The sequence below is a fragment of the Pinus tabuliformis genome, chromosome 9, assembly GCF_031772625.1.
Source record: "Pinus tabuliformis cultivar Carrire ecotype Pingquan chromosome 9, CPIR1, whole genome shotgun sequence".
Lineage (NCBI taxonomy): Eukaryota > Viridiplantae > Streptophyta > Pinopsida > Pinales > Pinaceae > Pinus > Pinus tabuliformis.
This window is the reverse complement of record NC_142307.1, coordinates 1,864,651,479-1,864,664,777: the sequence shown is the minus strand read 5'-3', so window position 1 is coordinate 1,864,664,777 and position 13,299 is coordinate 1,864,651,479. Positions and strand designations below refer to the sequence as shown.

At 38.9% G+C, this 13,299-nt stretch overlaps 1 protein-coding gene across 1 annotated transcript in view; it reads right to left on the bottom strand.

The window, feature by feature from the left end:
- Positions 1-384: 384 nt before the first annotated feature.
- LOC149156329 (uncharacterized) overlaps positions 385-13,299 on the bottom strand; it is an 83,220-nt gene continuing 70,305 nt past the window's right edge. The window contains exons 6-8 of the mRNA XM_089444724.1: positions 1,284-1,421; positions 1,055-1,180; positions 385-576 (exon numbers count right to left, since the gene is read on the bottom strand). Of these exons, the coding sequence (XP_089300850.1) occupies positions 388-576; positions 1,055-1,180; positions 1,284-1,421 (453 nt within the window). The 3' untranslated portion in view covers positions 385-387. The remainder of the gene's footprint in view (positions 577-1,054; positions 1,181-1,283; positions 1,422-13,299) is intronic.

Here is a 13,299-nt window from a genome sequence, read left to right as displayed (position 1 = left end):
ATTTTGCAGATATCAAAGGATGTTCTTTATAATACAACAAAGAGCTAACATCTGACTTGCTTCTTAACCACCAAGGGAGAAAGTTCAAAAGAAAAGCAAATGCAAATCCTTTGAAAAATTCCCCGCTAGAGAATGGTTAAGGTACAGACCAACCTACTATACGGATACCTGTGTGCAAATTTTCTCAGAAACGCATTTCAATCGTCAGAATAGTGAGAGCAAGTACCATCTAACTCGTTCATGCTTACATGCCCTAAACAAGAGTCAATGTTATGTAATACAACATAGATTAGAATACCCTAAAGCTAAGTGAAAGAATAAAAATCACCAGACAAATTCTGAGACCGACACAAGGAAACACCCACCTCTCAATACAGAAAAGGATGATTACTGCCACCCTTCAGTTATATGATGGGTTGATATTGGATATTTCTGCGATGAAGGCAATGCTTGAGGACTACTATCAATGCCTTGGGGTTCAACTACACCAGACTTGTGAGTTTCAGCCGCACCGTGTTGCTGCAACAGGTGTGTGAGTGACCACAAAATCTCCATCCTATGTACATCCCTATTTGCCTGTATTTAGAGCAAAAGTCACCAATGTAAGAGTCGAGTAAAACATATTCTTACCTACTTTCAAAACAAGGGCTCCTATTTACATCCTAGAATGTGTCCGGAAAACTAATAAACACTCTTTGATATTTGCTAATGATGTCTTTCACTGCTGTGACTTAATATCAGAGCACCAGATACCAACTTATTAAGAGTTTCATGTACCATCAAGACATATTTGATATGATAATATATGGTTCAGTAGGTTAATGTCTTTGATATGGTTCTAGCAGTCTGTCTTGCTATTTTCTGTCTTTGATATGGTTCTAACAGTTTGTCTTGCCATTTTCTGTCTAAATAGGTTTACTAAACAAAATATAGTATATAATTTGAAACAGAAAACTCAAATACGCCCACCAAATACAATTCTAATTTCTGAGAGCAATACTTTCTTGACAGTGTCCAAGAAGTCATTAAAGATAAGCTTTGATTAAGATGTTACCTCAACGACAAAATGTGCCCAGATCTTAACATTCTGAGCTTCCATAACGCCCTTTAAGATTGTAAGTCCCAAACGTTGAATAATGTCTGCTATTTCAAGAAAGACTCCTCGTTCCTCACAAAAAATCTGGAGAATATCAAAAACTCTTAGTGAAATTTGAAACATCAAAATAAACAATATCACAAATTCACTGACAATAGGCAGTTATGCTGTAATACGGTTAGCTAACCTCTACAAGCATTTGTCGAGGTTGATTCAAGTTCTCCACAATGATAGGACACCACACTGTCTGACCATCCAAATCTAATGCCCAGCTAGCACCACTATTGAGGTTGCCTTTTCCAAGCAAACTACCTTCCTTCAGAACCTACACAACAAGCAAAGAAATCAGAAACTATGCATGATTCTCAATAGAAACTTGTGGAATATAAACAGATTGAGTGTATTATTTCAATTCCTTCTGAATCCTGTGGATGAAAACAATGATCACCTACAAGATATAATAATTTATGGATAAAAGAACAAACTCATTTCTATAAGGTAAACAAAAGCACATAACAAGCTCAATAATTTTACACTATAGGCGGTTTTATTACAAGATTGTCTAAGCAGAGTGGAGGCAATCTCAACCGTACATTCATGATGATCTTCACCGTTCATTAGTCAACGTACTTGTCACCATTCCCTGTTGATTTTATTGTTGACTTGCTGTGCATGTAACAGCATATAGGACTCAACATGAGCTTGTTGTGCATGTAATTACTGTAGCATTTGGAAATGCTGGGATTCGATCTTGGGTTTTAACATAGTATTATACTTTTCTTGCATCTAATTGTCTGTATTTTTATATGCCAGACGTGATGGTAAGCATGGTTCGGATTACTCCTGATTTGGGACTGCAATTGCATGTTGCTGAATGGGGTGTCTAATTATGAAGAAGGTAGAAGCAGTGCATTGCAATAGGATGACGCAACCACTGCTCTTCTGCTTGATCATAACACAGACGGAAGAAGAATGGTAGTTAAGGTGCTTATTTCACTCTCGCGCAGTTGGCAGTATAAACCCTGACATAATATATTGGTACTGCGAGGATACGTTTGGGGTGGAGTGGACGACTCAGCCATAGAATATGGACTCTGGAGAATCGTGTAATCACAGGTTGGCACAAGAAAATCACAAAAATCACGGCTTGGCAACCAATATCTAGGTTACTACGCAGCATTAGCATTTGATTGTGGATATGGATTATCGAATTATTGATGTTAAGGATTCGAGCATCCATACCCCAGCGTGGAGATCCAACGATTCAAGTAATGTTCACCTGACAGCTGTACCACACGTGAGCACTCACACTCACTTTTGTACGAGCGAGAATACACTTGAGTGCCTCATGCCAGATATATTACACAGATACTACTTCACAGCTTTCTCTTCACCCACAATCACAACCCAAAGCTCTTCACCCACAATCACAACCCACGATCAGAGAATGCTATGGTACAAGATGGAAATTGCAAATTTGACCGAGTCAAGATGTTTAATAATGGGACATGATAGGGAATCACAAACTCCCTTTCACATTGGGCTAAAAAACACCTCTAGCCGCAATAAGAATAAATTATGATGATTGAATCGCAAGTGATCGCTCACACTTCGTAGGTCCATAAATAAACTTGTTACGGCATGCAACATGCATTACACCAACAATTACATACTTTGTGAGCCAGAAAATCATCTTGGGTGCCGCGCCACATGCAATGCACCAACACAATCATAATCCACTATTGGAATAGCTTTGATACTGAGATGGTAGGGAAAAATTAGGAATTGCCCCCTTAAAGTTGCTCTTGGAAGGTCCAAAAAGTTTGTTGTTATAATGTCAATATTTTAAATATAAAATCAAATGAAATGATATTTTAACATCCACGAGACTAAAAATAGTCTATGGAACCATCAATTCCCTGTTTTTTGCCTTTTGCAATTCAATCATTTTCTTATTCAAATTGATGATGAACTAGCCCAACCTTCTAACAATCCCCTCGCTGAAAAGACAATGCAAAGACACTGATGCTAACATATTCCCATAATTTTTGTTGATGTCTTTGAATGCATCACATTCCAAAATGAAATGTTTTTCCGATTCCACTGGCCCAGAAGTGCAAAATGTACACGCACATTCTTCCCAAGCTTCTTTAGGCCTTTTCCACCGTCCTGTTTCACACAAAAGTTGATGCGAGTTGGTTCTTAATTGAGCAATAAGAACCTTTGCCCTCCACGGAGTGCTAGCTCCAATAAACTCTTTTTGTTGTAGATCACATGGGTTGAATTCCTCAATGTAGTACTTTTTCTTTCTACCCAACTCTTTTCCCCATACCCGTTTATGAAACTTCTCCATAACAAAATTCTTTAGCTCCTTGCTTTTTGTAGAATAGGCATTGAGGTAGATATTCCACTTGTGCATCCATGTGTAGTTTTGTTTCATCTATGTTTTCTTTTTTTCACTCATGTCTTCATTGAAGATAACATTAGGCCATCTACCTACTCTCATTTGCTCAATTTTTTTTAGATATCTTATGACCCGCACCATAGCAATTGCTTCGATGGGAGATTCTCCTGTTTCACTCAACATTATCTCATAAGGTACTGAACTTTTTATTTTGAACTTGCTCATGATCAAGCGTTTTTGGATTTTCTCAATTTGTTTCCATTTTGAGACGAGGGTGCTGCTAGCCCACAATTCACACCCATATAGCATCACTAGACAAACTAGGAGTCCAAAAAACACTTTAATCGTTTTCCAATCCCATAACTTTGCCTCTCTACATCTGTTTTGAAGAGAATATAATGCTTTCCACCCTCCTAAAATTATGTTCTTTCTGCAGTCCTCACAATTAAGTTTGTTGTTGAAATCAATCCTGAGGTACTTGTACTCATTTACTTCTTCAAGAATGTTGCCTTCAAATAAGAATGTATGCTGGCTCTGCTTCCTTTTATTAGACAAAATCATTATTTTGGCCTTGCTAGTATTGACTTGCATCCCCACTGCTCTACAAAAATGCTCAAGGGCATATAGGTGCATCTGCAATCCATGGGCCGCTTTAGAAACAATACAAGATCATCAACATATAAAAAAAGCTTTATCACAAACTCCTCCAACCAAACACCATCTCCACCTTGCAGATTTAGCCACTCTTCCAGTTTATCAATATATAAACCAGAATGAGTAGCGGATAGAGGGCAACCTTGCTTGACTCCAATGTCACTTCTAAAGTTTTCTAAAGTATCCACTGAGGTTCTAATTTTGACTTTCACCTCTTCATAAAGTCTATGGACAACAGCTCTATAATACAAAGAAATTTCAAAGTTCTTCCATTCTACGTCACAACTTATCTCTAGGGCCTGTATCAATTACATTTTTGAAGTCAACAAATACTTCTTCTTTTTCCTCCCAAACCTTTTCAATGATGTGTCTCAACATGATACCATGATCCACTGTAGAATGCTTCGGCCTAAAACCCGCTTGTCCTCTTGCCCTCTTTTCTTTTACTTCTTCCCACTTACTGATTCTATTTTCTACCATGTTGCCGAAAAGCTTTGCAAACAAAGGATTGATCATAATGGTTCTATAATTGGAAGGATTATTAATGTCTCCACTTTTAAAAAGGGGTATTGCTAGGCTAGTTGTCCAGTCTCTTGGGAATCCTTGTTGAATGATGTTGTTGAATATTTCCATGATGTGCGGTGCAAGAGTGTTCATTCCCCATTTTAGATACTTTGCTTGAAGTTCAACCAAGTCCTTTGCCTTTCCTGTTTTCAGCTTCTTAATTCCAATCTCCACCTCCTGTAACGTGAAGAGCTTTGTAGTTGTGTTGATCCTGGGGGGAGGCTCAGCCTCTGATTCTTTCTCATAGAGTTGTCTTGCATATTCAAACCATTGATTGGCTGTAATATTATTTTTGATTTGCTTCTTCCTTGGTTGAAGTTCCTGCCAGAAAAGATTTGGGTTATTTTTAATTAGATATATTAACTCTTCTCACCTTGTTTGCATCAACTCATCTTTTTTCCTTTTAAGTATCTACTTATATAACTTTACATTCATGAGGCTCTTTCTTGTCCCTTGATCGAACTTCTGCAATGCTTGATTGATGATCCTAGAATGAGGTCGAGTCTTCCTATATATAGACTTCCTCATCCATGATTTGAGGCCAACTTGAAGCTATCCCTAGGCCGACTTGTGATTTGCTCTTATGACTTGGTCTTGGAGAGTTCTTTGACTAGACTTTGACTCAAATAAATTTTTCTTACAATATGTAACATGCCCAAATGGGTCTTTTCATACATGACAACGACTCTAATGACTTGATGACTTAATGACAAATCCTAAGAGCTCTCAATGGGAGCTTGAACTAAAAATAAATCTTCTTGAGAATGAAACCCATCCCTTAATATCAACAATAATTTATTTTTCTCATTACATCAAAATCATGATTACGTATGTCATTATGAAGACCGAACCTAGTTACATATTTCAACATAACTTCCATCAAAGATTGATCTTTTTAACCCTTTCCTTGTCCTATCTTGACCTGGCATCCTCTTAGGAGCCCTCCCTCTCATGATAAATCTTCAAATCCTAGGTCTCATGTGGACCCATCCTAGGACTCCAAATTTAAGCAACACTTATCTTGGAAGCAATTGCTTATTTCAAAGATCTTATAAAGAAGTCTTATATCATCTTAGGGATCTTGATTCTAGGCATACTCAACCCCATTGTATCATTATATATCCCTCAATCTTGTTTCCCTCTCCTTAGGCCTTTCTTGGAGAACCATCAAGCTTCACTGAAGCAAGTCAGCCTCATATTGAGCCTCTCCATTGGATGGGCCTTGGAAATCATTGCATATATCATCATTGATCTTATCATCTTAATTGATTTTCCCCGTATTGGTACTCCTCCCATCGATGAAAATCCGAGAAGAGAAGGGGACATAGGGTATGGTGACAGTAGGCATTTGTCCCAAATTGTTGTTGTGCCCTCTAACTTTAGCCTATTCACTAGGCCTTCTAGTGCAACTATTGGAAATAATACTGGAGGGGGGGTGAATCAGTATTATCAGAAAAACTTTTTCATTTTATGCTCAGAAACATATACGCTACTTCAGTTAAGTGAAACAACGTGTACACGCTACTGTGTCTAAAGAAACCAGCGTATAACAAGAAAACTTATGATTCAGTAGCTTATCTTCAGTGAATGCATCAGGACATTATTAACCATGATAGTAAAACAGGTGCAGTATAACAGAACAGATCATCACACAGAAAACACACACATGAACACCATGATATAAGGTGGAAACCCAATGTGGGTGAAAACCACCTGCTGCAAGTCGTCTCTATCTCTCTTTAATATGAAAATTCAGTTTACAATCTTTTGTACTGGTGCAGCCTTATACCAGTACGCAGGCTACAACCTGCTGAAGGCTTCAACCTTCTCTCGTTCTCCAAACTTCCTTGGAAGGGAGCTCCAACCCCCTTTGCTCTTGTAGGTGCTGGCCTACAATCTTCTTTCCTTCAGGTACCACTTTTCATACATTTTCAGACTGGATATTCCTGAAGCACAACATTACAATCTGAAGACCACAATTCATTCAACTTTCATCACAGATCATTGAAGCACAAAACAACCAATACTAGCATCATCAACCTTTGAATCACTGAACCACTGAAACCCTGTCAACACCAGTCACCAGAACACAGAGCAGACTACAGAACTCTGCAATAGCAGTCAGACTCAACTGCAACCCCAAATATCAAACTTCAAAAGATATACGCTACTTCAATGAGAGGAACCCGCGTATACACGCACTTTTACCAAAGACAACCTGCGTACAGATCTAAAAATAAATTCTCTTAACTTGCAGCTGTACCAGACATCAGTTAGACCCAGAACATAACATTGCGTCAGTATGTAGATCTAGAAATAGACATAATCATAATAGTGCATTTCAAACCATTAGATCCCGATCTGTCCTTAGATCTAGTCTTCCATCAACCGGTGTGATCTCTCCTTAGCTTAGATCAAGCCACCCAGAACCTGCATACAAGATCTCTTTCTTTTTCAGATATTCAAGACTTCTCAATTGTGTTATGCATAATGATCTTCTTCTCCTTATATAGCCTTAGGCCTTGCTCAATACCAAGAGCCAGAACCATAGAAATCCAATACCATCAACTTCAAAACTAGGGATCAACACGTCCGTCGAGACACCATGGTTCGAAACCATAGGCACAACTTCCAAGGAATAACCGCCACGGACCAAAGATAAGTTTTCCACATACACGCTCTTTTATTGAAGCCAACCTGCGTGTACACGCGACTTGGTATATAACGAACCTGCGTATACGCGACTTGGTATATAGTGAACCTGCTTGTATACGCGACTTGGTATATAGTGAACCAGCGTGTATATATTTTCTCTTCATACTTGTAGTCTGATCATCAATTCCTTGCTGCTATCCTTCTGCACTATGATTTGTCATCAGTGTGATTTGCCATCAAGGCCAACACTTGTCTCATACTACCAACAATCTACCCCTTTGAACTTGATGGCAACCCCAAGATCCTTAGAACCATTCTCCCCCTTTGTCATCAAGGGCAAAGGGCTGTGCTCCCCCTGAGTACATGCTGATATCTCTGCTTGGCTGTGCTGAAACATGCTCCCCCTGACTGTAGGCAATATCTGCAAAAGATGTTCTTCAAAAGAACGAAGACCTTCCTATCACCAAAAGACTCAATACATACATCCATACTCCAAGAGGGGATACATCAGAAAGTTACATATAACAACCAATTATATTACATCATTCATCCCAGGCATAGTGGGGAAACCAACATAGGTCATTACATGACCTTGACACCATAAAAGAGATACATGACATAGAGACAAAAAATCTAGACCAAGACTTATGAAAGTCACAAGCAGCATCTGATAAACATCTTTTAGATCAGCGACCAAGATTTCCTTCTGAGCTCCTTCTCCTAAAATCAACAACAGTTGTGTACTAGAACCAAAAGCATCTAAATGCCAACAATGCTTTATGAGACTTTAAGCTGTTCCCCCTGAACCTGTGCCTGCTGCACCCCCTGAAACTGTGCCTGAAGAATTCTGGCATACCCATCTCAGACCTTCTCCAACCAGAGTCTGCCCTTGCTGTTCAAAACTCCATATACGCGACTTCTCCTCCATAAAACAGCGTATGTACGCGGATATGCTTTCTACAACACGCGCACGTCATACACGCGACTTTCCCAACATAAATCTGCGTATATACGCGGATATCCCTTACGTGACTTGCGTATACCAACTTTTCTGTAGAACAGACAAGCTTCAACAGCAGGATGAAGCATCAACTACTCCCAGCTTTTGTCTGAGATATTCAAAAGTTTCCCTGGGCAGTGGTTTTGTGAGAATATCAGCAACTTGTTCCTTAGAAGGAACATACTCCAACTTGACCTTCTGCTCAAGCACTTGTTCCCGAAGAAAATGATACTTGATTGGTATGTGCTTGGTCTTTGAGTACATGACTGGATTCTTTGAAATGCTGATTGCACTTGTATTATCACATAAGATAGAGACTGGTGAAGTGCAAGTGATTTGAAAATCCTGCAAGGTCTGCATCATCCAAAGAAGTTGTGTGCAACAAGATGTCGTAGCCACATATTCTGCTTCAGCTGTAGATAAGGCAATCGAACTCTGTTTCTTGATGAACCAAGATACTAATCTGGAGCCCATAAAGAATGCACCACCACTTGTGCTCTTCCTGTCATCCACGCTTCCGGCCCAATCTGCATCTGTATAAGCATGAAGTGTGAGATCTGTATCTCTAGGATACCATAATCCATAATTTTGTGTCCCTTGAAGATATTTGAAAATTCTCTTCACTGCCTGAAGATGAGTCTCCTTTGGATTTGCCTGAAATCTCCCAACTATTCCGACTGCATGCATGATGTCTGGTCGGGTACCTGTCAAATAAAGCAAACTCCCAATCATGGATCTATAAGTTGGTTGATGAACTGCTACTGATTCATCATTTGCACTGAGGCTGCATCCTGTAACCATGGGTGTACATACTGGCTTTGAATCTTCCATGCCATACTTCTTCAAGATCTGCTTGAGGTACTTGGTTTGAGACAAGAAGATGCCTCCTTCATTTTGTTGGATTTGCAATCCAAGAAAGTATGTCAATTCTCCAAGTAGTGACATTTCGAATTCTTTCTGCATAACTAAGGCAAAGTTTTGACTCATAGTCTCTTCATTGCTGCCAAAGATAATATCATCTACATAAACAACAAGTATTAGCAATTTGTTATTTTCAACTTTTATATAGAGATTGCTATCTGCTGATCCTTTTGAAAAGCCTTGTTGGTGAAGATATTTGTCCAATCGATAGTACCAAGCCCTTGGAGCTTGTTTGAGACCATAGAGAGCCTTTTTCAATTTGCATACAAGGTTTGGATCATTCCCAAGAATGAAACCATCTGGCTGCTCAATATATACTTCTTCTTCTAAGTCTCCATTCAGAAAGGCTGATTTCACGTCCATTTGAAATACCTTGAAGTTTTGAAAGCTTGAGAGAGCAAGGAACATTCGGATGGCCTCAAGTCTTGCAACAGGAGCAAAGGTCTCTTCAAAATCTATTCCTTCTTGCTGCGCATACCCTTTACAAAAAAGTCTGGCCTTATTTCTAATTACTTCTCCATTTTCATTCAATTTATTTTTGAAGACCCATTTTGTCCCTATGACATTTTTATCTTTTGGTCTAGGAACCAATTCCCAAGTGTTGTTCTTTTCGATCTGCTCAAGTTCTTCATCCATTGCTTTGACCCAACATTCATCTTTGCATGCCTCTTTCGCATTTTGTGGTTCAGTGGAAGAGAGTAATGCCAAATAGCTTGAAGCTTCGGCAATTCTTCTTCTTGTTTGTACTCCTGCTTCTTTCTGCCCCACAATCTGAGATTCTGGATGATTCTTTTGAACATATCTGGATGGAGTCTTCTCTCCTATTCTTGCCTGCTCCTCTGGTTCTTCTTGAGGTTCTTCTTCTTCTTCATCATTCTGCCTTTGAGGGTAGCCTTCATCTTCTTCAATGTCTTCATGATGAACTTGCCTAGGAATATATCCCTTCTCATCAACCACTACATCAATGCTGTCAACAATTCTGCCAAGTCTTTTATTGTAGCACTTGTATGCTTTGCTATGTGGAGAATAACCAAGAAGAATGCCTTCATCTGCTCTTGGTTCAAGTTTGCCAAGTTGCTCATCAGTATTCTTAATATAACATTTGCTCCCAAATATTTTGAAGTGCTTCACCGAAGGAGTCTCACCACTCCAGAGCTCATGAGGTGTTTGAGTGCTGTTTACTCGGACATTTGTTTTGTTAAGAATAATAACCGCAGCATGTGCAGCTTCACCCCAGAAAGTTGCGGGAGTACCTGATTCATCAAGCATAGCACGAGCCATTTGTTGGATTGTTCTGTTCATTCTTTCCACCACCCCATTTTGCTGAGGAGTTCTAGCTGTAGAGAATTCTCTTCTTATCCCATGTTCTTCACAGAAATCGAAAAATTCGTTTGAGGTAAACTCTCCACCTCTGTCAGATCTGAGGCACTTAATTTTGTGTCCTGATTCATTTTCAACCAAGGCTTTGAAGGATTTGAATTTTTCGAATGCTTCATCTTTGTGCTTCATAAGCCCTAACCAGAAAAACCTGGAGAAATCGTCAATGAATAATATCAAATATTCTTCTCCTCGAGGTGTCCTTTTCCTAAATGGACCGCATACATCTGTATGGACTAGCTCAAGAGGTATGCTGGCTGATCCTTCCTTCTCTGGAAAGTTAGTTCTGGTTTGCTTCCCAAACTGACAAGATTTGCATATAGTGTTGTCTGGAATTTTGATATCTGGAAGACCACGAACTGCCTGATATTTGCATGCTTTCCTTATTTGTGAAAAGCTTAGATGCCCCAACCTCCGATGCCATAGCCAGTGTTCATCATCCTTGCTCAAATAGCATTGTTGTGGTCCTTCTTCAAATATGTATAGATTATTTGGAGTCCTTCTTCCTTTGATCACTGTTTTACCTGTATCAAGATCACGAACACAATATCCATTTGATCTAAATATTACCTCTGTTCCTTGATCGCACATCTGACTGACACTCAGAAGATTATGCTTCAATCCATCAACATACAAAACATTTCCAGCTTTGACCTTCTCTTTCAATGGAGCAACACCTTTTCCTTTTATGGCTACAGAGATATTGTTTCCAAAAGAAACTTTCTTCCCCTTTTCTAATGCGGTATATGACTCAAGCTTTTCTTTGTCCCCTGTCATATGCTTCGAACATCCGCTGTCAATGTACCATAGACTTTCTTGACCTTCTGCATAAAAGGCTATCCCACATCTTTCTGGTTGCGGTTCCTTTATTCTCCATGTTCTGACATTTGAGGTTTCTTCCTTCTGAGTTGTCTTCTGAAACCTGCTCCTGCATTCAGAGTCTTCATGACCAAAGTTATTACAAATAGAGCATTCAATTTCATTTTCAAGAACCGAAAAGTTGTTATAAGTCTTTTTCATGGTTCCAGTCATTCTCCCTTGCTTTTGAACTTCTCTAGTCATGATTGTCTTGTAGGCAACACATTGAGCTGCTTTGTGACCGAAGTTATGGCAAGAAAAGCATTGGCCATTAAAGAAACTTCTGCGATAATCAGATCTATCATCCAACCGATTGTAGCTTCTATTCACATTCATTCTTGGAGCAAATTGGGAAGATTTTACCTGTGGTTGATTGTAGCTTCTGTTTGTCCTTAAGGCAGTTTGTCCCCGAATTTCTTGATGGTCTTTATTTGTTCTTGAGATAAACTGTCATTGATTCACCTGATGACTTTTATTTGGCTTTTGCTTGCTTCTCCTTGCTGCATCAAGATAACTTTTAGAGGTAGAGGCTTGAGATGTTTCTCCATTATATCCAAGACCTGTCTTGATCAGAGGAGATCGTTGCACATTGATAATCTCATCCAAGGTTTCAGATCCTTTAACAAATTTAAGATTAATTGCTTTTGTTTTCTCAATCTCCTTTCTAAGGCAAACAATCTCACATTCCAATTTTTCAAGATGTTTTTCCTTTTCAGCTAGTTGATATTGTAGAGAATCAATAATAGCATTCTTCTCTTCTAAGCAAACTTTGAGATCTTTCATTTCTTCACAAAAGCCTTCTACATCTATAGCATCCACGTAGTCATCATCTTCAAAAGCCATTAAAAGTTTATATCTATTACCTTGTTCATCTTCATCACTATTTGAAAGACCATCACTATCTTCATGAGTGTAATAGCTTTTCTTCTTTTCATTTTGTTTCTTGTTCCATTTAACAGGTTCCTTTCCCTTGTCATTCTTATCTTTGTGAGGACATCTGGCAGCATAATGACCTACTCTTCCACAAGCAAAGCATTTAAAAGGTAACTTACCTCTGAACCTTCCAGAACCCCTTTGAAGATTTCTGACAAAATTTGATTCTTCTTCTTCATCTTCTGGCATGTGACTTGCTTCATAATAATCTCCTTTGCCTGAAGCCTTGAAAGCAGCTTCTCTTCTGTCTGATGGACCTCCCTTTCTCATTTCATAAGCAGTTAGAATTCCATGAAGCTGAGACATAGTAAGAATTCGTATATTTTCCTTTTCTTCTATTGCAGACACTTTAGATTCAAATTTGGGGGACAATGACCTTAGAACCTTTTCAACCACAATAGCCTCTTTTATTTCTTCACCCAAGTTTTTCATGCAATTAACAATCTCATTAACTCTAAGGAAATAGTTAGCCACAGTTTCATCATTATACATTCTGAGAGTCTCATACTTAATCCTGAGAGTTTGAAGTTTAGCACGCTTTACCTGTTCGTCTCCTTCATAGCTCGTGACAATCTTGTCCCATATTTCTTTTGCAGATTTATAGTGCATTACCTTCATGAATTCTGACTGGGATATACATCCCAATAGAGTACTGATTGCTTTCGCATTTGTTTCATATTTCTTTTTCTCGTCTGCATCTGTAGGAGTAGCTGAAGGAAAAGTGTAGCCTGTCTCTGCGATGTCCCAAACTTCTGTACCAAGAGATTGAAGATAGGCAGTAACTCTTACCTTCCAATAATTGAAGTTTGTCCCATCAAAAACCGGTGGCCTGATTGA